Genomic DNA, 26,680 nt, shown 5'->3' with positions numbered 1-26,680 from the left:
GCGCTTTTCTCCTTGCGGACTCAAAGCGCCACAACATTTCTTGTAATTGATGACCAAGTTTGCACACATTTTAGGAGGAATGTTGGTCCACTCCTCTTTGCAGATCATCTCTAAATCCCTAATGTTTCGAGGCTGTCTCTGTGCAACTCTGAGCTTGAGCTCCCTCCATAGGTTTTCTATTGGATTAAGGTCCGGAGACTGACTAGGCCACTCCATGACCTTAATGTGCTTCTTCTTGAGCCACTCCTTTGTTGCCTTTGCTGTATGTTTTGGGTCATTGTCGTGCTGGAACACCCATCCACGACCCATTTTCAGTTTCCTGGCAGAGGGAAGGAGGTAGTCGTTCAGGATTTCACGATAAATGGCTCCGTCCATTTTCCCGTTAATGCGATTAAGTTGTCCTGTGCCCTTAGCAGAAAAACACCCCCAAAGCAAAATGTTTCCACCCCCATGCTTGACGGTGGGGACGGTGTTTTGGGGGTCATAGGCAGCATTTTTCTTCCTCCAAACACAGTGAGTTGAGTTAATGCCAAAGAGCTCTATTTTGGTCTCATCAGACCACAGCACCTTCTCCCAGTCACTCACAGAATCATTCAGGTGTTCATTGGCAAACTTCAGACGGGCCTGCACATGTGCCTTCTTGAGCAGGGGGACCTTGCGAGCCCTGCAGGATTTTAATCCATTGCGGTGTAATGTGTTTCCAATAGTTTTCTTGGTGACTGTGGTCCCTGCTAATTTGAGGTCATTCACTAACTCCTCCCGTGTAATTCTAGGATGCTTTTTCACCTTTCTCAGAACCATTGACACCCCACGAGGTGAGATCTTGCGTGGAGCCCCAGAGTGAGGTCGATTGATGGTCGTTTTGTATTTATAGTGTAATATAAGCATCTAATCATATAGCGCAGTGTTTCTCAAACCTGTCCTTGTGACTCCTAATGGTGCATGTTTTGCAGGTAACCTCATCTATGCACAGGTGGGGTAATTAGTGTCTCAGCTAAGTGGATTCCATGTAGCTGAGATACTAATTACACCACCTGTGCATAGGTGAGGTTGCCTGCAAAACATGCACTGTTGGGGAGTCACGAGGACAGGTTTGAGAAACAGTGTAGTACAAGCATTCTAATAAAGGATACAAAACAATGTTATAACAGTATAAACACCTGATGCATGTTTCACTGTCCTCCAGTAGCTTCCTCAGAGGTCTATGAGTCATGTTGATCTTATAACTCTCTCGACAATAAATACAATATTTAACATCAGTGGGATTCTATGTAGGTCATTGTTTGGCATAATTAAATGTAACAGTACTCCAAATGTTTTCTTATATACATTTTAAGCCATTAAACTTGTGTACAGTCCACTCTACCAAGTGCAGAGGAATTATGCAATCTCCAGTGTCCTCATCCAGAAAGGTCCAGTTCCTGGCCAAGCTAACATGTATCACCCACTATTATGGCATAGTGACCAGATAGCTAACCCCCAGGCAACTGAGTAATCAGGGAGTGACAATACAAATCCATTCTGGATAGAGTGGATACCACTCCGATTATGGAGGTACTATTCTGTCACTCCAATGTCAACCTTTCTTTGTAAATACATATATGCTTTATGCTTGTTATCTTCTCGATCCAAGATAGACTGGTGCCTTCACAGCCTTATTACTTGATCCTGTAGAAGCTGAGTGCTTCAATCACATATCTTGTGAGATGTAGCATGGCTGTTCCCAACATTTGGCAATTTGTGATTGCTAATAAAGATTTTCTAATTTTGAAGGTTGATTTGATATCATCATTACACGTGACACCTGCATGGCTTAGACCAGGCATGGGCAAACTTGGCCCTCCAGCTGTTAAAGAGGAGCTGTTAGGTATAAGGTCTCAGAGAAAATAAACACATATATCAGTAGCTAAAGATTGGCTGTACTTACATTACATATGCATTTCACTGTCCACGTTTGGATTTCTCAGAATTTGTATATAGTATATGCAGAGATAGATGCTCCTGACAGCTCATGGCAGGCTCCATGTTTTTCTGTCAAATGTGTCGTCATGTCCTCCCTGCTTCCTGATCACAGATAAGCTCATACTTGAACAACACAGTGTGCAGTGAATATTAATGAGCCATGTGGCTAGGAACAATAGCTGACTCCTGCAGTGTACTCTGCCCGGAGATTTATCAGTGCTACGCGCTGGACTGATTACAAGCTGCTGTAACGTCTCATTAGCAGCCGAGGGGAGGGCCCCAGAATGCTTTGCAGTATAGTATGCGGCTTGCGTCCTGCTTAGGTCTAACAGTTTGCTGATAAGCACACATCAAAGGTAACTGAGATTTTTATCTTCACTAATGGCTTTTGGGCTTCCTTCTAAACTGTTTAACACAGGAGAATAGAGGTTTAAATTAGCTTCTGCAGCCTGACAGTTACTCTTTAAGGAACTACAAATCCCAGAATGCATTTGCCTTTATGAGTCGTGACTGTGACTGTCAGACTCTTTCAATGCATTGTGGGACTTGTAGTTCCTCAAAAGCTGGGGGGGGGGGGGCAAGTTTGCCCATGCCTGGCTTAGACCCACATTCCCCCAAGCATTGTGTGTATGTAAGAGTGTGGGTGGACAGGGGGAAGAGGGGAGTGGTCTCCTTGCTTGAACCTCCCTGCTGGTAACTCTTTCCTTGTTATCTCTTGTGTTGTAGAAAGAGTTCTGAGACTGCTACATATTTTGTACTTGCATTTCCTTTTTTATATAGTTCTGCTGCCTACATTCTACAAGCAGGAACATTTAATGCATGAATTTTAGTGTATATTACTATAGCTCTCTGATTTTGAAATGTGTGCTTATACAAAATAACTTTTTCTCTCTTTCTCTCTCTGTCTCCCCTCCCCCCAGATACAGCTCCTATGGTATCAACGGGTGCAGTCGCCCCACGTTCCATGAGGAATAAATCACATGATGGCACTGCCAATTCTGTTCTACCGGAATGTAAAAACCAATTCAAGTTGATGGTAAAAGAACACACGGGAGTTCAGCAGCATGACCTCCATTCTGTCTATTCACGGCAGAGGTTAGGGAGCAGTGAGCATGGACACAAATCGCCATATCGTGGGAGTCATGGTGGCATGCCAAGTCCAGCTTCGTCTGGGTCCCAGATTTATGGCGACGGAACAGCTTCTCCAAGGACAGACCCTTTGGGAAGTCCTGATGCGTTCATGAGGAATAATCCCAGCTACCATGCGCCACCTAGTTCTAGCCCCATTCATGTGAATAGGACTCCTGTGTCTCCGCAGTCCATTATGTTGCATGGTTCCCCTGTGCAGCCATCTTGTGCAATGGCTGGAAGGACGAACATACCTCTGTCTCCAACCTTTACCAGCCCATTATCGAAAAAAACTGTTTGCAGTTATCCACCCAACATGGATATGTCACGTGCAATGTTTCACCATAAACCAACCCCAGGCCCTCCACCACCACCACCTCCTCCTCCTCCACCCCCACCACCGATTTGTGCTCTTCAGAAAAAGCCATTGACATCTTCAGAAAAAGATCCACTTGGTATTCTTGACCCAATTCCCAGTAAGCCAGTTCTCCAAAATCCCGTAATGAATACTTCTTCATTTCATCCAAATGTTCACTCTCAGGTACCTGTGATGAATGTAAACATACCACCTGCTGTCGTTCCTTTGCCAAGTAATCTCCCTTTGCCAACTGTCAAGCCTGCTCACATGAATCATGGTAACCATGTTCAAAGAGTTCAACATCCGGCCTCAACGTCTTTGACTCCCTCACCGGTAACATCCCCAGTTCACACTATGACAGCCGGTATTGGAAGGATGGAGGTCTCACCCCAAAGATCACGCTCTTCTTCCACATCATCCGACCATGGAAACTTCATGATGCCTCCAATGGGTACACAACATTCCTGTGTTGGCATCAAAGTTCCACCTCGGTCTCCACTCCCTGGTATGGGCTCCCCAAGACCCACCATGCCCACCAGCCCTTCAACTAAGCCAGATGGCCTTCATCCGTACAAAGACATCCATAATCCGTTAATAGGTGGAATGGGCAACATGTTGAACCACCCAAATAACACAGTTTTTTCCCCATCTTCGGCTGGTAACGCTCCTGGTAAAGGTCAGACAGGTTTGCTGGGAATGCCTTTAAATCAGATCTTGAACCAGCATAATGCCGCCTCTTTCCCAGCGAGCAGTTTACTTTCAGCAGCAGCCAAAGCACAGCTAGCAAATCAAAATAAACTTGCTGGTAGTAAGAGCAGTTCTGGACCCGCGGTCAGCTGCAGTGATGGAAATAGCACTTTACCCACGATGTTTCCTCCGGCCTCCAGCGCGATTCTACCACCGGCTGAGGGACAGAGTGGCCGGGCAGCTCTGAGAGATAAGTTAATGTCTCAGCAGAAGGACATGAGAAAAAGAAAACAGCCGGGCTCAGCTGTGATGAACCTGCTCAAGCCACCTCCCGTCGATAATTCTGGCCTACAAAAACACGGCCCGGACCTGATCAGAAAACAAGGGCAAAATTCATTCCCAATGAACACGATGTCACAGCTCCTCCAAACCATGAGTTGTCACAACTCCCACATGAACAGCAATAGCAACACCGTTCCCGACTCGAACCTCAGTCTGCCTTGCTCTGCCAACCAGATGAACTATGCCGACAACAGCCTGAACCCTGCCAATCTCCATAACTCGCTGGCACATAACTTACCGATGAGAGGGGAGGGCATTCCCTGCCAAAACCCAAACACTAACTTTGTTCACGGTAGCAATCCCGTACCCAACGCCCATCTCGCTGGCTTCATCAACCAGATGCAAAATAGCAATTATGGGATGCTAAACCATCCAGGGAATCCTTTACACCCATCCCAGCAGAGGATACAGTCATCATCCTCCATACCAATATTACCCAACAGCATTGGTAACAGTACCGATTCAGGTATGCTCTTAACCTGTGTTATGAGGTGTATGGATTAAGGATGATCATTGAGATGCAAATATTTCTGGGTTTATGCAAATTTATGTAAATGTTAATGCAAATATATGCAGCTTGAAAATGGACCAATCAAGTCCCCTCCAGGTTTAAATTGATTGGTCCATTTTCAAGCTGCATATATTTGCATAAACTCAGAAATATTTGCATCTCATTAATCATCCCTAGTATGGATGGGTGTTTGTAATTTATCATGTAAACATCAGACTGCTCTATGTTATTTATATGTACACAAATATATATATTATGCGTTTGTGAATATTTATTCTAATTTTATTTTTTTGTAGTATTGCAGTACAAATAAAAGAAAAAAAGAGTGAAAACAGTCAATACTGACTTGTTTACAACCAAGTGTGACTCTCGTCATTCACTTTTAGATGGAGATTGTGACCCGAGAGAGCAGGGACAGGCTAAAGCCTGGCACACACCTTCAATTTTGATTGGCCAATCACTGACCAATTTTACCATCTCCATGTACTATGAGGGATTACCTACACCATCTGGTCATGGTATTCAAAATCTGTTGACTCTCCTATTACATTGAGGCGGTAAAACTGATCAGTGATTGGCCAATCAAAGTTGAAAGTGTGTACCAGGCTTAAAGGGGAACTGAAGTAAGAGGTATACGGAGGCTGCCATATTTATTTCCTTTTAATAAATACCAGTTGCCTGGCAGCCCTGCTGGTCTATTTCTCTGCAGTAGTATCTGAATAACACGAGAAACAAGCATGCAGCTAGTCTTGTCAGATCTGACTTTAAAGTCTGAAACACCTGATCTGCTGCATGCTTGTTCAGGGGCTATGGCTAATAGTATTAGAGGCAGAGGATCAGCAGGGCTGCCAGGCAACTGGTATTGCTTGAAAGGAAATAAACATGGCAGCCTCCATATACCTCTTGCTTCAGTTGTCCTTTAAAATACATCCGAGGTGAAAATAAACTGATGAGATAAACAATAGTATATGTCCTCCTCCTCCTAAAAATTACTTTTTAGATACCCCACAGTTTTATTTTATATTTAAATCTAGATTTTTTGTTTTTACTGTTTCATTGTCTCTGCTCAACGACACCTTCATTGAAGTATGCCAGAGCTCAAATCTATGAACTTTTGACCCTTTTTACCTTTTTCCTGTTAACAGAAGCCATTTACTGACAGGAAAGTGTTTTATGGCTGTAATTACTTATCAGTGAAGGTTATGCTATAGTCTGACCCGCACCGAAACTGTCACTTGCATACCTGATTTTTAACTTTTTCATTCATAGAAAGAAAAAAAGGAGCACAGCATAGTCATTTTTGTGCTTGGTGCTGTGCATATACATGTCCATCTCATCATGTCACATGTCAGCTCAGTTGTTCTTTAAGGGTCCATACACACATCCAATTATGATTGGCCAATGACTGACCAATTTTACCTCTTTCACGTAGTGTTAGGGCCAAAACCTTTTTAATACTATGACCAGATTATGGTCTCGTACTACAGGGAAGTGGTAAATTTGGTCTTAAAGCAAACCTGAAGCGACAGTAAACTTATGAGATGATGAATTATATGTGTAGTACAGCTGAAATGGTGGCAACAAGTAGAAATCTGCATGCTTACACAACTTTAAAGAAATCCTATAACAGAAAAAAAGTGCCGGGGGGGTACATACCTCGGGAGGGGGAAGCCTATCCTATCGAGGCTTCTCCCGTCCTCCTCCGTCCAAGGTGGTCTCGCTGAGCCGCTCCGAACCACGGCCATGTAAATATTTACCTTCCCGGCTCCAGCGCAGTAGCGGCTCTCGGAGGAGCCGGGGAAGGTACATATTGCAGGTGCTACTGCGCTTGCACCACAGCTTAAAAAATTGTCGGCTGTGGCTTCGGAGGGGCCCAGCGAGACCACTATGGGACGGAAACGGATAGGGGAAGCCTTGATAGGATCCAGAGGCTTCCCCGGAGGTAAGTACCCCCCAGAGGCACTTTTTTGTTAGTCTCTTTAATTTTAATGGATATCTTCAAAAAAGCCAGGAAGCTGTGTGCATTTTAAAAATTTGAGTTCATCCATTTTCAGATGTGCCTCTAAAATCTGTGAGTTTTTAAAAAGTTTTCCCTTTTCTCTCTTGTAATAAATTGTCCCTCTGAACTCCTTATCACTCTTTTGCTGATCTTATTAGCACTTCAGAAAAGAGTAGTTAATCTGCATTTACACACTAGAGCTAGCACTTGTACAGGTGCCTTACAAAGTCACTGATTACATAATTGGCGATCCATTGTATTGTATTGTTCTTGCCTAATCACTGTTGTTGATTTATTGTGGCTTCTGCTCACCACACCCCCATCCATAAATCAGAATAGTCAGTAATATGTCTGTACAGTGATTATTCCTACACTGTCACCCAGTTCAATCACTTCCCAATGTGACCAGTTTAGGTGACAGTAATTGAGTGCTTGTATGTAGCTTAACCTTTTCCAGACCTGTAGGCTCTGACCCCTTATGGACCAGAGCCTTTTTTTTAGAAGCGGTTCTCTGCTAAGAAAGTGTTTTATGGCTGTAATTCCTTATTAATATAGTCCGACTAGGCCCGACTTGAGAGAAACTGTCACTTGCATACTTTCATACCTAAATGTTAACTCTTACAGGCAGAAATAGGAACACCGCACAGTCATTTGTACGCTTAGCACTGCCATTCTTCTTCCCCCTTCCCATACTGAGTTTTCTTGCCAAAACATACTGGATTTGGTATACCCACAAGATCTTTTCAAACTCCACCCCTTCATATGTACTGCTGTCATATCTGTCCTCTGCCTTGTGTTATGTAACGGGCAACTGCTGAAGAGAAGGGCTATGTATGCACCGGAGGAGGTAGCTATACCAAATCCTGACTCCAAACACTGCTTAATTGGGGGGTTGAAGCTTTCAGTAAATACTCGGCATGGGATGATGGGCGTGGCTTCAACTGTAGAAAGGCGGTTAGTGGCTGTAACCTTCTCTGGGTGGGTCAGGTAAGGTTTAATAAAGGAACCCACAAATAATGATGGTTCCTGATTGAGTACAGGTCTTTGCCACATGGCACAACTGAACTAGAGAATCCAACAAATCTAAAAATACAGAAAGATTGGTGTCAGGTAGGTATGCTTTTTATGTGCGTCTGTTCTCCCCACTATCTGTAAAAGTTAAAGGCAACCTGATGTGAATGCGGTATGGCGGATGAAATATTTATTTCCTTTTAAACAACGCAAATTGCTTGGCTGCCCTGCTGATCCTCTGCCTCTAATACTTTCAGCCACAGGCCCTGAACAAGCATGCAGATCAGGTGTTCCTGACTGAAGTATGACTAGATTAGCCACATCCTTGTGTCAGGTGTGCCAGAAAGATCAGCAGGACTGCCAGGCAACTGGTATAGTTTAAAAGGAAATAAATACGGCAGCCACCATATTCCTCTATTCCTCTAACTTTAAAGAGCCCATATTTGCAGAATCAGATAATGCTCAAGTACTTTCGTTATTAACCACAAAATGTGCTTGCATGGCCCATGTGTCTGTTTCCAAAGCTCCTTTCTGATCAGCTAAATGGGAGTGTCCCGGATTATCTCACACAGAGATAATTGTATTGGTATTGTTTAAAAGGAAATAATTATGGCAGCCTCTATATACTTCTCACTTCAGGTACCCTTTAAACTCCAGTGAAAATAATGTATTAAAAAAGTGCTTCATTTTTACAATAATTATGTATAAATGATTGTCAGTGTTTGCCCATTGTAAAATCTTTCCTCTCCCTAATTCACATTCTGACATTTATACTGCTGGCAGGTGATGTCAGTGGAAGTAGCTGCTGCTTGCTTTTTTTTGGCAGTTGGAAACCGCTGTAAACCACTATTTCCCACAACAAGGTTCACAGACCGGAAACTGACAGGACCATGGTCCTCACAGTTTCCTGTGGGAGGGGTTTCACCACAATATCAGCCATACAGAGCCCCCTGATGATCCGTTTGTGAAAAGAAAATTAATTCTCATGGGAAAGGGGGAATCAGCTACTGATTGGGATGAAGTTCAATTCTTGGTTGGAGTTTCTCTTCCCAGAAGAAGGGACAACATAGACAAATATAGGCAGCATTGGTGTCCCCGGATTGCTGATCACTACTGGGTCCCACAGTCATTTCTGTCCCTGGCTTGTAAACGGGGTCATGTTGAAGAACAGTCAGGACTGCTGGGTTTTTCTGAAAGACAGCAGGAATCCAGGTTTCTCAAAAGAATCACTCTCTTAGGACCCATTCACACTAGAAGTGCTATTCTGAGCGTTTTGCGATTGAGTAGCGGTTTTTAAAATCACTCCCATTCACTTCCATTAAAATCCCGGTAAAAGTCGTGATTTTTCCACAACTTTTACCATGTTTTTAATGAAAGTAAATGGGAGCGATTTTAAAAATGCTAATCAATCGCAAAACCCTCAGAAAAGCGCTTCTAGTGTGAATGGGCCCTTAGTACGTGCACACCAATCGCCACACTAAGCCACCACCCACAACTGTGCTGCCCACACTAAGCCACCACCCACAACTGTGCTGCCCACACTAAGCCACCACCCACAACTGTGCTGCCCACACTAAGCCACCACCCACAACTGTGCGGCCCACACTAAGCCACCACCCACAACTGCACTGCCCACTCTAAGCCACCACCCACAACTGTGCTGCCCACACTAAGCCACCATCCACAACTGTGCTGCCCACACTAAGCCACCATCCACAACTGCGCTGCCCACACTAAGCCACCACCCACAACTGTGCGGCCCACACTAAGCCACCACCCACAACTGTGCGGCCCACACTAAGCCACCACCCACAACTGTGCGGCCCACACTAAGCCACCACCCACAACTGTGCGGCCCACACTAAGCCGCCACCCGCAACTGCGCTGCCCACACTAAGCCACCACCCACAACTGCGCTGCCCACACTAAGCCACCATCCACAACTGTGCTGCCCACACTAAGCTGCCACCCGCAGGTACTTCCTGGTCTGTGCGTATTTACAACCTCCTGTTAATATATAGGATTCCTGGCAGATCGGCTGTTGAATGAGCAGTTTCTGCTTGCTAAAGGTGGCCATTAACTCCTTGCCAACCGCTCCACGCCAATTGGCGTGAATGCGGCGGCAGCCCCAGGACCGCTCAATGCAATTGGCGTGAAGTCAACGCCGTCTATTTACATGTTACAGTGCTGCGATCTACGGCAGCGCTGTACTGGGGACAGCTGTGTGACATGGCTGTCCCCCTGGTATGCTCAGGAGCAATCCGCTGTCATAGGCTGAAGCCTATGACAGCCGAACGCTGTCATTGGTTGGAAGGGGGAGGGAGGGTGGTAAAATAAATAAATACGAACATGTATTAAAAAAATTGCATAAACAAACAAACATGCCAGCAGGGATCAGAGCACACCAACAGAAATCTTTGTTGGTGGGCAGAAAAGAAGGGGGGGATCACTTGTGTGCTGAGTTGTACGGCCCTGCGGCGAGCCCTTAAAGCTGCAGTGGCCTAATTTGTAAAAAAAAAATAGCCTGGTCACTATTGGGGAGTAAGCCTACGGTCTTTAAATGGTTAATCATACAATCTCACGGATGATCGATTGTTTTCCAACACTGCTGTAATTGGAAACAATGGATTGTGCCCACTAATGGCCAAAAAAAACACTAACAAATTTGATCAGGTTAATGGATTGATCTCATCAATCGGATTGGATTGTGCGTTTTCGGCCGTTAATGGGCAGACTGTTTCTGTCCATTTATCGCAGTGAATGGGCACCTTAAAGTGTACCTGAGACGACGGAAAGTAGTAAAAGTTTTATACATACCTGGAAATTTCTCCAGCCCCATCTGCATGGATCACTCTAAGCCTCCTGGATCCTCCCGTTAACTTCGGCCAGTCGGGGCCAGCAGAATTAGTGCGGCTAAGCGCTCTCCCCTGTCTCACTCCCGCAGCTGGGACCAGGCTGCGCCTTCTGGCCACGATGGGCGGGCGCACATGGCTGGGCCGCGCATGCGCAGTATGCCCGGCTGGCCGCAGAACAAATGAGCTGGAATCGGAGGATTCAGGAGGCTTAGGACACCTGCGAGGGAGCGATCTGCGCAAAAGGGGGCTGGAGGAAGCCCCAAGTATGTATACAACTTTTACTTCCTGTCGTCTTTCACTATTAACAGGGTGCAGTATGTCCATGCTGTACATAATTACAACCTTTGTTTAGTATACAGGATTTGGGCAAGGAAGTGCCTTTTTCACACTGCCCCAGCCTTCCCTGTGTCAGACCCATTACTGTGGACCTATATGTGCAATATAAACAAAGCACATACAGTAGATCCATTTTAAATCACAAAAGAATTTGATCACTAAAAGCTGAATTATCGCAAATACCTTCTGTTTTTAGAATGCAAACTACAGTGAGCATTGCATAGCTTTTTAGTCGAAGGGCTTTTTGGTCTCTTTCAGTCCCCTATACTTTCCTAGTGGTTTGGGGTCACCCCGAGCTGCTTGGTATTCTGTTGTACTGGACCAAGCCCTATCCCATAGAGCCATATCAATTCCGCATACATGAAATAAAGGGGCCTGGGAAAAAAAAGGGTGCAGGAGATTGCTGCTAGTAGAATATCGCTACAATTAGCAATACTCTACTGCTGGATTCCATAGTAAAATTTTGGTAATGTTTATCATAATTTACTATAGCTAAACCTAGCCTTACTCTCAACACAGAACCCTTCCCTGGTGGTGCCTAACCCTAAGACCTCCCTTTTGGTGCCTAACCCTAAGACACCCTTCTCTCACCCCCCGTGGTGCTTAACCACTTCAGGACCACAGTCTTTTCGCCCCTTAAGGACCAGAGCCTTTTTCTCCATTCAGACCACTGCAGCTTTCACGGTTTAATGCTCGGTCATACAACCTACCACCTAAATGAATTTTACCTCCTTTTCTTGTCACTAATACAGCTTTCTTTTGATGCTATTTGATTGCTGCTGCGAGTTTTACTTTTTATTATATTCATCAAAAAAGACATGAATTTTGTCAAAAAAATGACTTTTTTAACTTTCTGTGCTGACATTTTTCAAATAAAGTAAAATTTCCTATACATTTGAGCGCGAAAGTTATTCTGCTACATGTCTTTGATAAAAAAAAAACCATTCAGTGTATATTTATTGGATTGGGTAAAAGTTATAGCGTTTACAAACTATGGTGCCAAAAGTGAATTTTCCCATTTTCAAGCATCTCTGACTTTTCTGCGCACCTGTCAGGTTTCATGAGGGGCTAAAATTCCAGGATAGTCCAAATACCCCCCAAATGACCCCATTTTGGAAAGAAGACATCCCAAAGTATTCAGTGAGAGGCATGGTGAGTTCATAGAAGATTTTATTTTTTGTCACAAGTTAGCGGAAAATGACACTTTGTGACAACAACAACAACAAAAAAAAAAGTTTCCATTTCTTCTAACTTGCGACAAAAAAAAAATGAAATCTGCCACGGACTCACTATGCTCCTCTCTGAATACCTTGAAGTGTCTACTTTCCAAAATGGGGTCATTTGTGGGGTGTGTTCACTGTCCTGGCATTTTGGGGGGTGCCTAATTGTAAGCACCCCTGTAAAGCCTAAAGATGCTCATTGGACTTTGGGCCCCTTAGCGCAGTTAGGCTGCAAAAAAGTGCCACACATGTGGTATTGCCGTACTCAGGAAAAGTAGTATAATGTGTTTTGGGGTGTATTTTTACACATACCCATGCTGGGTGGGAGAAATATCTCCGTAAATGACAATTTTTTTATTTTTTTTACACACAATTGTCTATTTATAGAGATATTTCTCCCACTCAGCATGGGTATGTGGAAAAATACACCCCAAAACACATTATACTACTTCTCCTGAGTACGGCAATACCACATGTGTGGCACTTTTTTGCACCCTAACTGCGCTAAGGGGCCCAAAGTCCAATGAGTACCTTTAGGATTTCACAGGTCATTTTGAGAAATTTCGTTTCAAGACTACTCCTCACGGTTTAGGGCCCCTAAAATGCCAGGACAGTATAGGAACCCCACAAATTACCCCATTTTAGAAAGAAGACACCCCAAGGTATTCCATTAGGAGTATGGTGAGTTCATAGAAGATTTTTTTTTTTTGTCACAAGTTAGCGGAAATTGATGTTAATTGTTTTTTTTCACAAAGTGTCATTTTCCGCTAACTTGTGACAAAAAATAAAATCTTCTATGAACTCACCATACTCCTAACGGAATACCTTGGGGTGTCTTCTTTCTAAAATGGGGTCATTTGTGGGGTTCCTATACTGCCCTGGCATTTTAGGGGCCCTAAACCGTGAGGAGTAGTCTTGAAACCAAATGTCGCAAAATGACCTGTGAAATCCTAAAGGTACTCATTGGACTTTGGGCCCCTTAGCGCACTTAGGGTGCAAAAAAGTGCCACACATGTGGTACCGCCGTACTCAGGAGAAGAAGTATAATGTGTTTTGGGGTGTATTTTTACACATACAGATGCTGGGTGGGAGAAATATCTCTGTAAATGACAATTATTTGATTTTTTTTACACACAATTGTCCATTTACAGAGAGATTTCTCCCACCCAGCATGGGTATGTATAAAAATACACCGCAAAACACATTATACTACTTCTTCTGAGTACGGCGATACCACATGTGTGACACTTTTTTGCAACCTAGGTGCGCTAAGGGGCCTAACGTCCTATTCACAGGTCATTTTGAGGCATTTGGATTCTAGACTACTCCTCACGGTTTAGGGCCCCTAAAATGCCAGGGCAGTATAGGAACCCCACAAGTGACCCCATTTTAGAAAGAAGACACCCCAAGGTATTCCGTTAGGGGTATGGTGAGTTCATAGAAGATTTTATTTTTTCTCACAAGTTAGTGAAAAATGACACTTTGTGAAAAAAACAATAAAAATCCAATTTCCTCTAACTTTTGACAAAAAATAAAATATTCTATGAACTCATCATACACCTAACAGAATACCTTGGGGTGTCTTCTTTCTAAAATGGGGTCACTTGTGGGGTTCCTATACTGCCCTGGCATTTTACGGGCCCAAAACTGTGAGTAGTCTGGAAACCAAATTTCTCAAAATGACTGTTCAGGGGTATAAGCATCTGCAAATTTTGATGACAGGTGGTCTATGAGGGGGCAAATTTTGTGGAAGCGGTCATAAGCAGGGTGGCCTCTTAGATGACAGGATGTATTGGGCCTGATCTGATGGATAGGAGTGCTAGGGGGGTGACAGGAGGTGATTGATGGGTGTCTCAGGGGGCGGTTAGAGGGGAAAATAGATGCAATAAATGCACTGGGGACGTGATCGGAAGGGGGTCTGAGGGGGATCTGAGGGTTTGGCCGAGTGATCAGGAGCCCACACGGGGCAAATTAGGGCCTGATCTGATGGGTAGGTGTGCTAGGGGGTGACAGGAGGTGATTGATGGGTGTCTCAAGGTGTGATTAGAGGGGGGAAATAGATGCAAGCAATGCACTGGCGAGGTGATCAGGGCTGGGGTCTGAGGGCGTTCTGAGGTGTGGGCGGGTGATTGGGTGCCCACAAGGGGCAGATTAGGGTCTAATCTGATGGGTAACAGTGACAGGTGGTGATAGGGGGTGATTGATGGGTAATTAGTGGGTGTTTAGAGGAGAGAAGATCTGCGGGCGATCTATTGGTGTGGGTGGGTGATCAGATTGCCCGCAAGGGGCAGGTTAGGGGCTGTTTGATGGGTGGCAGTGACAGGGGGTGATTGATGGGTGGCAGTGACAGGGGGTGATTGATGGGTGATTGACAGGTGATCAGTGGGTTATTACAGGGAATAACAGATGTAAATATTGCACGGGCGAATTGATAAGGGGGGGTCTGAGGGCAATCTGAGCGTGTGGGCGGGTGATTGGGTGCCCGCAAGGGGCAGATTAGGGTCTAATCTGATGGGTAACAGTGACAGGTGGTGATAGGGGGTGATTGATGGGTAATTAGTGGGTGTTTAGAGGAGATAAGAGATGTAAACAATGGATTTGGGAGGTGATCTGATGTCGGATCTGCGGGCGATCTATTGGTGTGGGTGGGTGATCAGATTGCCCGCAAGGGGCAGGTTAGGGGCTGATTGATGGGTGGCAGTGACAGGGGGTGATTGATGGGTGGCAGTGACAGGGGGTGATTGATGGGTGATTGACAGGTGATCAGTGGGTTATTACAGGGAATAACAGATGTAAATATTGCACGGGCGAATTGATAAGGGGGGGTCTGAGGGCAATCTGAGCGTGTGGGCGGGTGATTGGGTGCCCGCAAGGGGCAGATTAGGGTCTAATCTGATGGGTAACAGTGACAGGTGGTGATAGGGGGTGATTGATGGGTAATTAGTGGGTGTTTAGAGGAGATAAGAGATGTAAACAATGGATTTGGGAGGTGATCTGATGTCGGATCTGCGGGCGATCTATTGGTGTGGGTGGGTGATCAGATTGCCCGCAAGGGGCAGGTTAGGGGCTGATTGATGGGTGGCAGTGACAGGGGGTGATTGATGGGTGGCAGTGACAGGGGGTGATTGATGGGTGATTGACAGGTGATCAGTGGGTTATTACAGGGAATAACAGATGTAAATATTGCACGGGCGAATTGATAAGGGGGGGTCTGAGGGCAATCTGAGCGTGTGGGCGGGTGATTGGGTGCCCGCAAGGGGCAGATTAGGGTCTAATCTGATGGGTAACAGTGACAGGTGGTGATAGGGGGTGATTGATGGGTAATTAGTGGGTGTTTAGAGGAGATAAGAGATGTAAACAATGGATTTGGGAGGTGATCTGATGTCGGATCTGCGGGCGATCTATTGGTGTGGGTGGGTGATCAGATTGCCCGCAAGGGGCAGGTTAGGGGCTGATTGATGGGTGGCAGTGACAGGGGGTGATTGATGGGTGGCAGTGACAGGGGGTGATTGATGGGTGATTGACAGGTGATCAGTGGGTTATTACAGGGAATAACAGATGTAAATATTGCACGGGCGAATTGATAAGGGGGGGTCTGAGGGCAATCTGAGCGTGTGGGCGGGTGATTGGGTGCCCGCAAGGGGCAGATTAGGGTCTAATCTGATGGGTAACAGTGACAGGTGGTGATAGGGGGTGATTGATGGGTAATTAGTGGGTGTTTAGAGGAGATAAGAGATGTAAACAATGGATTTGGGAGGTGATCTGATGTCGGATCTGCGGGCGATCTATTGGTGTGGGTGGGTGATCAGATTGCCCGCAAGGGGCAGGTTAGGGGCTGATTGATGGGTGGCAGTGACAGGGGGTGATTGACGGGTGATTGACAGGTGATTGACAGGTGATTGACAGGTGATCAGGGGGGATAGATGCATACAGTACACGGGGGGGGGTCTGGGGGGGGGGGTCTGGGGAGAATCTGAGGGGTGGGGGGGTGATCAGGAGGGAGTAGGGGGCAGATTAGGGACTTAAAAATAAAATAGCGTTGACAGATAGTGACAGGGAGTGATTGATGGGTGATTAGGGGGGTGACTGGGTGCAAACAGTGGTCTGGGGGGTGGGCAGGGGGGGGTCTGAGGGGTGCTGTGGGCGATCAGGGGGCAGGGGAGGGGGAAATCAGTGTGCTTGGGTGCAGACTAGGGTGGCTGCAGCCTGCCCTGGTGGTCCCTCGGACACTGGGACCACCAGGGCAGGAGGCAGCCAGTATAATAGGCTTTGTATACATTACAAAGCCTATTATACTTGTTACATGCGGCGATCCGGGTGCTAGTAACCCGCCGGCGCTTCCGAACGGCCGGCGGGTTACAACGAACGGTGGGCGGAGCCAGTCCCCGGCGGCTGATCGCGTCACGAATGACGCGATCGCCGCACAGACACTCCCGCAGCCGCCCCCGCCGATGGGCGTATTGCGGTCGTTTGGGCCCGGTCTTTGCCGCCGCCCATCGGCTGGGGGCGGTCCTCAAGTGGTTAAAGAGGACCTCCATCCTAAAAGAAAAAATCCTGCAGCGCTGCGGTAGTGAAAAGTTATATTTGCTTCCGGAGTCTCGGCCCACAAAACAGCATCACTCCACTTCCGCCATTTGGCACCACCTCAAAACGCCAAGCTATTTACTGTAGGATGGAGGTCCACTTTAGCCCTTAGAAACCCCTCCACACACACCTCCTGTGGTACCTCACCTTAAAGTGAACCTCCAGACTAAAAATTGACTCCGCAGCACTGGAAAGGACTGGTGTTTCTTTAACTGTTTCACAGCATCAGAACTTTTTTTCTCTTAGAAAAAAACTGCCCGGGCATTTTTCCCCTAATGCTGTGCAAAGCATGATGGGATTTCTGATGTTGTTGTTCTCGTTCTGCTGTTTTGGTGCAATTTTTTTTATTTTTTTTTTACATTTTGAATTTGACATTTGAAGCCTAGCACGTGCAGCTGGGAGGGGTGATCAGGACACAGGACAGTTGGAACTGTGTCTCATGCTCCCTGTCACCTCCTTTCAACCAAAAAGATGGCTGCCCCCATGACAAAGATGGCAGCCCCTATGAATCACAAACATTTGCCTGTTCTTTTAAAACGGGGTGGGTAAAAGATTATATTACCTATCTATTTTAATTAACATAACTAATGTAACTTAATGACAGTATGTTTGTTTAGGCTGAAGTTCCCTTTTAACCCCCGACCAACCTTAACCCACCCAATGACACCCCCACCGGGAGAAGAAGAATAGTGCACCTCCGGGTATTGATATATGCACTGTTTGCCAATAGTTGGGCGTCTCCCGGCACCCAAGTGTAACGTTAGCCGCAGTGTAGAAGCCACGATTTGCTGCTAATCACAGCTTTTATCATATGGTGGTGCCTTTTTTTCCATAAGCGCTGTTGCGCCCTTTTTTCCTTATTGAATCAGGCTGTTGGGTTGATGTGGCTCTGTAAATGTTATAAGCTATAGAGGCTTGCTATACACCAGCGGTTCTGGATGTAAGCCTGGCTTTAGGGGCATAAAGAGATCATTTGCATATTCAGTAATGATGCATTGTGGGAGACCCCAGTTGCTCAGCTGAATTATCACAAATACCTTCTGTTTTAAGGAGGTATACGACACTAAAAGAATTGGTGCAGCACCAATTTATGCTTCTAGTAATATTCACAGCAGAATTGGGATTTTCCTTCCATGGTGGAAGTGACTGGATTCCGATTTGCAGCTTATAGTCATAGCTTAATCATTGGATAATGAGAAAGATTTATCACACTGGTGACTCAGCCTGCAGCAAGCTGGAATGATGAATTGAGGAGTCCAGTCAGGTGCAGGAATCGCTGTGATCCTCTGAAGGGCCGGTGGCGATACTGCTGACAATTCAGTGCCACACATCAGTTCTCTACCATTGAGTGCCTGGCCTCTGGGATATGTCCTGTGCATTGCATGGATGTGTGGGAAGACCTCATAACCGTATCCATATTTCTGCTGCAAACAAATCTGTGTGGGATTTTAGTTTAAAGGTAGCCACACGCCATACCATTTTTACATTTCTTTTCAATTCAAGATTTATCAATTCTACATAAACTGTGCCTGCCGCCTAGAATCAACACCTCATATATCAAGTCCATTGACCGGAGTCTTCGCTATTAAAAGTTCTGCAAGTCAATTATTCAAAAAAGGGCTGTCACTTTTTGAATAATTCAAGATTTACAATTGATTTTTGTGATTAATGGTAACATTTTAAAAATCTGACCAATGTACCACACGTGTTCAAATTTTTTCCCCAATTATGGGGGGAAAAATGATTGAAAACGCTGAAAAAATTGCTTGCATCTCTACATTAAGAAAGTGTCAATCTACCACACACCAACACCATCTTCTGACCTGATTGGTCAGGTGATGTTCTCCTTACGGACCAGAGAAATTGTTCACATTTCAGCGCTCCTCCCATTTCTCAGTTTTTAGCCATTATAGTTTTAAAATAAAACGTGACTATATAGACAAAACCTACACATTGTATTTGCCCATTTATCCCAGTTATTACAACGCTTAAATTATACCTCTAGTACAATGTGTGGTGACAATATTTTATTTAGAAATATAGGTGTAGCTTTTCCGTTTTGTGTATGTCTATCATATATCCCTAATTACAATCCATTATTTGCAAAAATAACAGTAATATACCCTCATGACATACATATTTTTTTGTGAATCCTGTCACTTTTTTGTGTTTTATTTTGGTAAATATGGGGGGGAGGAGTTAGACATAAGGGATTTAAAACTAGTTGGTTATTTTTTATGTATTTTAATGTATGTACAGTACATAGGAAGTGTTGTGTATGTGCCTATACTTGACACAATGACCACCAGAATCTTTCTGATGCCGGTGATCATTGTTAAGCTTAGTACCCACGTCGCGATTCTCCTCGACGATCGACTATTTTTTTGAGCGCCGAGCGGTCGAGGGTACAGGTGACTGTCGCTTAGTGCCGCAATAGCGACCGTCATGGAAGAACAGATTGCTAAGATCGACGACTCCCACGCAAAGTACTGCGATCGCTTGAAGTCTTGTTCCTTCATGACGTGTAGCGTCGCGTGACGTCATGTATATATGCCGGCAGGAAGAAGCATTGCTTGATGACAGTCGTCAAGGGGACGTCGCAGGACCCGTTGGACAGTGAGTACCAGGCTTTACAGGCACAAGTGGTTAATTGAACCTGAACGGTGCTTGTGTGCTGTAGATGGGACACTGAATTGCCAGACAAGCGCATATTTCAGTCTCCTGTCTGAAAGAGGCTTAACTAAGGTCCTCCAGGACAAGTGATCCTGCAAACCTTGACTTGACTATTAAACGGTATTAGTAAAGCGACAACATCTTGTACCCTTTGCTTAAAGGCGGGCATACATAATACAAACAAATCCTGCTATTTCCATAATTATTCAATAGAACGATCAATTGTGTAGAAACATTGAATTAAAAGTGTTTCTGGTTTTTATCTTTATTTTTTATTTTATTTTTTAGCAAATTTAATAGTATATGGTAGGTTCCAATTATTTTTCAAACAGTACATTTAATAAAAAAAATGTAACCAGGAAAGGGCCACCTTTAAACCTGCCTGACAGCCACGGAACCGCCATTAACATTGCAGCCGAATGGCGGCATTTATAACCTCACGTGTCAACATTTCCCACACAGTGGAGTTACCCAGCAGCAATAAAAATGCAACATTTGGCATGTGAGCATGGCCGCCCTCAGATGTCACTCAATAGGGAGACTACTTTGCCCGTGTGAAAAAGCATATCACTATAAGTATGTCACTTGTTCTATTGTCACACCTTTACTTGACTTCTCCAACATACCCTGCACCTATAATATTAATTTTGCCTGGCCTGGAGATCGTAAGGTGGTGACTTGAGGGGATGGTCAACAAAATGCAAATTGTTCCAAGTTCCTACAGGATTATGCAAATTCTATGTGCAAATTTATGCAGCTTGGAAATGGACCAAATGAATACCATTGGTGGGATCTGATAGGTCCTTTATCGAGCTGCATACATTTTACATTTGCAAAATCCTATATGGATTTGGAACGATTTACTTCTCATTGACCATCCCTAGAGGTAATTATTTTATGGATCAGTCTCAAACTAATAGGCATAACTATAGCAACCATGGTGGGCCAGCTCCTCCCCCTTCTGCAGAGTAGCGCAGTGGAGCAGTTCAATATTTACCCGGCCCCAGTGCTGCTTCAACAGAAAAGGGTCAAGATGAGGTGTGGCCCAAGGAAAGATGCTAGCCTTCACTATCGTCTTTTAGGTAGGGTGGGGGAGGGGTGTTTTACCAGCCACACAAATGGGTTTGGATCCCCAGAGGGGATTTATTTTGCTGAGGGGTCCTGTGGGTTGCTGCTTCACTTCTGCTTAAACTGACAATGTTTCAACAAGAAACTCTGCCACCAGTCTGCTCTGGACGGGAAGGCAGTGTACTGCTTACAATGGTGCACATTGAAGCTCTTGAGGGCCACATAAAATGGCAAGAATGGCCGCATTCGACCTGCGGGCCTTATGTTTGACACCTTTGCTCCATAGAGATTTAAAGGCTTCTCTCGTCTTAGCTAAGTATCTTATGTATTTTTTTACATCACCTTGGGTACACTGTACATTAAGAGCAGTGAGTGTAGAGGAGTGAATTAACTTCGCCTAATTTAAGATTAAAGGGGCAGTATGGTGAAAAAAATGTCAAATTTAAAATGCGTGCAAACATAGACAAATAAGAAGTAAGTTTTTCTCAAGAGTAAAATGAGCCATAAATTACTTTTCTCCTATTTTGCTGTCACTTACAGTAGGTAGTAGAAATCTGACAGAAGCGACAGGTTTTGGACTAGTCCATCTCTTCATAGGGGATTCTCAGGGATTTATTTATTTTCAAAAGCACTTAGTGAATGGCAGTTGCTCTGCCAAAAAACTGTGTAGCGAGCAGGGAAGCTGGCCAGCATCATTGTTCTAATCCTTATTAGAAAATGTCTTTATAAAGAATAAAAGCCTTGCTGAGAATCTCCTATGGAGAGATGGACTAATCCAAAACCTGTCACTTCTGTCAGATTTCCATACCTACTGTAAGTGACCGCAACATAGGAAAAAAGTAATTTATGGCTCATTTTACTCTGGAAAAAACGTACTTCTTTTTTGTCTGTTTGCACGTTTTAAATTTTACAATTTTTCGCCATAGTGCCCCTTTAAATAGAAACCTACCAGAAAATTAACTTTACAGTTGCTTTTCCAAAGATCATTACTGATGGTTTCCTTTCTGCTCAGTTTAATTCCTTTAAAATGAATGTAATATACTACCTTCAATGTAAAATCTTATGTGGGGCCAATTAGCAGATTTGAAAAACTTTCCTCGCTCTGATAAACAGGCCGATCTCAGAATAAATATGGCTGGTGACACCACCACCATCAAATAGGCAAAATATTTAAAAAATGAAGGGTCAGATCAAGCAGTACGGTTACAAATGGGCATTAATATAAATATATAAAAATATATCAAATGGGCATCTTATATAAATATATACAAATATTATCTGCATCCTTGTCCTTGAGATTAGAGAGTCTGTAACACAAAAAATCCGATCCCAACACTTCCTGTCCCTGACTAATCATAGTCCTGTCTAGGAGAACTCATGGAGAAGCATGTGATCGGATTGGTCAGGTGATAGATAATGCAAGTCTCTGATTTGCTAGTCATGAGCAGGATATGATGACAGCAAATCAGAGCTTTGCAAATTATCAGCTGATTAAACAAATCGCATGATTCTCCATAAGTTATCCAAGACATGACCATAACTACTGGTGACGCCACAAAAATGAGAATGTAATTCCCACCACGGGGGCACAAGAATCTATGCCTGTCCAATGAGAGCGCTGATAAACTGATTTAGCAAAGAATGCAAGATTAGTGTGACATACTGTAATATTCCATAGAAACATACAGCTCTGATCCTTCACAAATAATTATGGGTATATCAAACAAAGTGAGCGCTGCTCTCTGTTTTCAAGCACAATAGATGCATTGAAGAATGGTGCATTGTCATGTTATAATATGGCAAGGCAGGGATGTATGAATATCTGGGTTAAAGTGGTGGAACATTCAGCTGCTGCTTTGTGGCGTGTAGACGGTTTTCAAGGTTCTATGCACATTTGTTCCCCCATCTCCCACACTAGTTAAATAGCCCACATTTGCGGAAATAAATCCTGCCTCTTTCCGAAATGTGAAGATGCTGGTCACGTGACCTGTGTGTCTGATTCCCGAAACTGTTAGAGCATTTTACTGGGAGGGTCCTTGATTACCTTCCTCAGACTCATGGGGAGGTAGATCACTGGCAAATTCAGCACACGTCCAACGTATGGGTTATGCACAACCAACCGCACAACATGACCAACTGCATAACAAGTACGTACACACGAGCCAACCAACTGAACAACCAACTAATTTAATTACTATGCATGCAAGATAAACAACAAACTGCACAACATGTCCGCATTCTAAAACAACAAAGTTGTTCAAAAGACCTGTACACACGTTCCAACGTGCCTCATAGTTGGGCAGATTGATCCTCCGGTTGGATCTGGCAAACCTGTTATCATTCAGTTGGGCATCTGGTTGTTCGCCAGCCATACACACGCCCAACTTATCTTCCAACAGACAAGTTTAGAAGGTAGTTGGGCAGATTGTTGGGACGTGTGTATGAGCCTTTAGAAATATTGACCAGTGGATGAGCGCATTTAGTCCCTTCGTCTTGATTTTTTATGAAATATATTTTGCCGAAATGGATTTGGCACCCAGACATTTTGGTCCTGGACTTGTTTTGTGACTTTGTATTACAATCATTTGAAATTACCTAGACAACAAAGTGTTAGTACTAGATCAGGGATGTTGAATCCTCAAGGCATACATTTGAAATCGGCGTGGGGAGACTTGGGCGCAGTATACAGCCGGTATATGGCTGATCCTGCTGCTGCACAAATCCCGATCGTGTTAAATACTATTCCCCCTCCAGGCCGCATGGATGGAGAGGAATGAAATAATTTGGCTTCCAGCAATTACTGGAGGCCGAATTATTGTGTTTTAAAAGCAACTTAAGCTCCGTCTTCTGACGGCGCCGACGTTACTCACTGAGCTCGCTATAGCTGTAATTCCTATTACAGTCTATGGTGGCGCCGGCTGCGCCCAAATCTACCTGCGCTGAAAAGCAATGCTCCGCCCTCAAGGGCCAGAGTCTTCACACGGTGGCATAGTGGATAGCACTCTTACCTTGCAGCACTGCATCCCTGGGTCAAATACCAGCCAGGGCACTATCTGCAAGGAGTTTGTGTGTTTGCCTCATGTCTACATGGGTTTCCTCTAGGCACTCTGGTTTCCTCCTACTTTTGAAAAAATATATGGATACGTTAATGGGCTTTCCGCTAAATTAGGCATAGACTACAATGGACACATTAATATGGTAGGGAATAGAGGTACAGTTATTTAACACGCAATTCCACTGTAAAGAGCTAATAAAAAGGTACGGAGTGGAGAATTCAATATTCTGTCTGCTTTAAAGTGGACCTGAACTCTTGCACAGGACAGAAGGAAAATGTAGAGAAATGCACCCTGAATGTATTTAGAGAGTTTAGCCTGTTTAATTCCCCCTCATTTGTGTCTAATCACAAGTTGTAATTTGATCCTCCCCTGTGTCATATGACTGCCTATGGCAGATAAGCAGATAAGCCCATTTGAAAGCACAGGCTGTAAACAATATGTCTGCTTCCATGATTCAAGAAGTAGAAACCATGCTGATTTAGTTTAGGACTTGTATGAGCTGTAACAAAGAAATGTTTTTTCTGTAAAGGTTATTATGCTGTTGTGTATCTTTTAGAGCAGAGAGGAGGTCTGTGTTCAGGTCCACTTTATTAGAATACTTACATTTGTAGCACAATTTGCAGCTTTATATAGGCTCACAGTGGTCAGTTGCGTAACGCATGTGTTATGAGTGTGAACTGCAATGGAGACTGGACATAGACCTTAATATAAAGTCTGCATGCAGCGAGTTAAAATAAGGTGATCAGTTAGAATGCACTACTGTGAACAGGCCCATAGGGTTGTATGGGCAGTGAGCTGACATGCAGAATTATTCTGCAGCGCAACTGAACGCTGTGAACAGGGCCTTCATAAGGCAAAATCAGCTGGGGGAAAATTGAACACTGAACAATTTTCTGGCAATTTGGTAGGGCGTTTATTGTACAGAATATAATTCTTGAATTAAACTAAAATGTATAATTTATTTGCTATCCCTAAGATCTGGTAGTGATAGTGCCGCGATAGTGACTCTCCTGGATTTCCCGCCCCTATCCACATGATTGTCCACCTGGCCTGTCCATCCCCCCCACAATAATATTTTAAAAAGGAACCTGAAATAAGGGGAATATGGAGGCTGCCATATTTATTTATTTAATTTTAAACCATACCAGTAGCCTGACTATTCTTCTGATCCTCTGCCTTTAAAGAGAAACTCCGACCAAGAATTGAACTTTATCCCAATCAGTAGCTGATACCCCCTTTTACATGAGAAATCTATTGCATTTCACAAACAGACCATCAGGGGGCGCTGTATGACTGATTTTGTGATAAAACCCCTCCCACAAGAGGCTCTGGTACCGCGGTACTCTGGGCAAACTGCCACAATGTAACAATGTTCACAGACAGGAAATGGCTGTTTACAGCTGTCTCTAACAGCCAAAACAGCATGCAGCAGCTACATAACCTGCCTACAGTAAAAATATCACCATGTGATAAATGTCAGAATGTAAATCTGGGAGAGGAAAGATTTTACAATGCGCAAACACTAACTAAATCATTTATACATAATTATTGTAAAAATGAAGCACTTTTTTATTACATTATTTTCACTGGAGTTCCTCTTTAAAGAGAAACGCCAACCAAGAATTGAACTTTATCCCAATCAGTAGCTGATACCCCCTTTTACATGAGAAATCTTTTCCTTTTCACAAACAGACCATCAGGGGGCGCTGTATGACTGATATTGTGGTGAAACCCCTCCCACAAGAAACTCTTTAGTACGTACTCTTGGCAGTTTCCTGTCTGGGAACCTTGGTGCATTGTGGGAAATAGCTGTTTCCAACTGCCAAAAAAAAGTATGCAGCAGCTACATCACCTGCCAACAGTAAAAATGTCACCATGTAATAAATGTCAGAATGTAAATCAGGGATTTAAAAGATTTTACCATGACCAAATCATTTATACATAATTATTGTAAAAATGAAGCACTTTTTTACTACATTATTTTCACTGGAGTTCCTCTTTAATATGTGTAGCCATAGACCCTGAACAAGCATACAGATGAGATGTTTCTGTTAAAATACTAAAAAGATTGGACGCATGCTTGTTTCATGAGTGTTATTCAGACACTGCGAATGCCAGAATGATCAGCAGAACAGCCAGGCAACTGGTATTGTTTAAAAGTATATAAATATGGCAGCCTTCTTATCCCTCTCACTTCAAATTCTCTTTAAAGAAAACCTGAACTGAAAATTAAAAGTCAAATTAAACATACACACGTCATACTTGCCTCCCGTGTAGACTACTCCTCAATCCCTTTCTCCTTTCCCGCGTCCTGTTTGTCCACTGTGATCAATGGAATTCTCCGTCCTCCATTTTGCAAATGGCCATTACCCAATAACACCTTCCTGGTCAGCACACTGTTAAACTGTAATATCGCCCACTTGAGCAATAGGGAAACATAGACATTACTTGGCACATCAGTTGTCCTCTCAGCTATAACTGATAGCAACTGATAAATAACTGACAGCAACTGGTATATTTCAGTTCTGACAAAATGTTGTCAGAACTGGAAGGGATCACTGTAAAAAGAAAATGGTGAGCTTCTATAAGGGACTGATGGCAAGGTAACTATGTAACGTTCAAGTTACCTCATGTGTTTATTTTACATTTTACTCAGTTCAGGTTCCCTTTAAACTTGATTTTGGACTTTATAATGCAGTGCGTAACATCTTTTTGTCTGATACCTTGAGTGACTGAACCAGTATACATATTGAGTATCGGGGGCGTAGCAATAGCCATAGCAACTGCTATGGGGCCCTGGAGATGAGGGGGCCAGATGGTACTTGATGCATTCACTATTAACTTTGCTTTGTTGCTCCACCCTCTGACTTTGTTGCAGTGCTCATGGACT

General features: G+C 44.0%; 1 protein-coding gene across 1 annotated transcript in view; it reads left to right on the top strand.

Moving 5' to 3' along the window:
- Positions 1–26,680, top strand: part of MBD5 (methyl-CpG binding domain protein 5) — a 137,646-nt gene that overhangs the window by 90,987 nt on the left and 19,979 nt on the right. The window contains exon 6 of the mRNA XM_068245854.1: positions 2,883–4,943. Coding sequence (XP_068101955.1) covers positions 2,883–4,943 — 2,061 coding nt within the window. The remainder of the gene's footprint in view (positions 1–2,882; positions 4,944–26,680) is intronic.

The sequence above is a fragment of the Hyperolius riggenbachi genome, chromosome 7, assembly GCF_040937935.1.
Source record: "Hyperolius riggenbachi isolate aHypRig1 chromosome 7, aHypRig1.pri, whole genome shotgun sequence".
Taxonomy (NCBI): Eukaryota; Metazoa; Chordata; class Amphibia; order Anura; family Hyperoliidae; genus Hyperolius; species Hyperolius riggenbachi.
The sequence above is the reverse complement of the archived record's forward strand: the minus strand, read 5'-3'. Positions and strand labels throughout refer to the sequence as shown.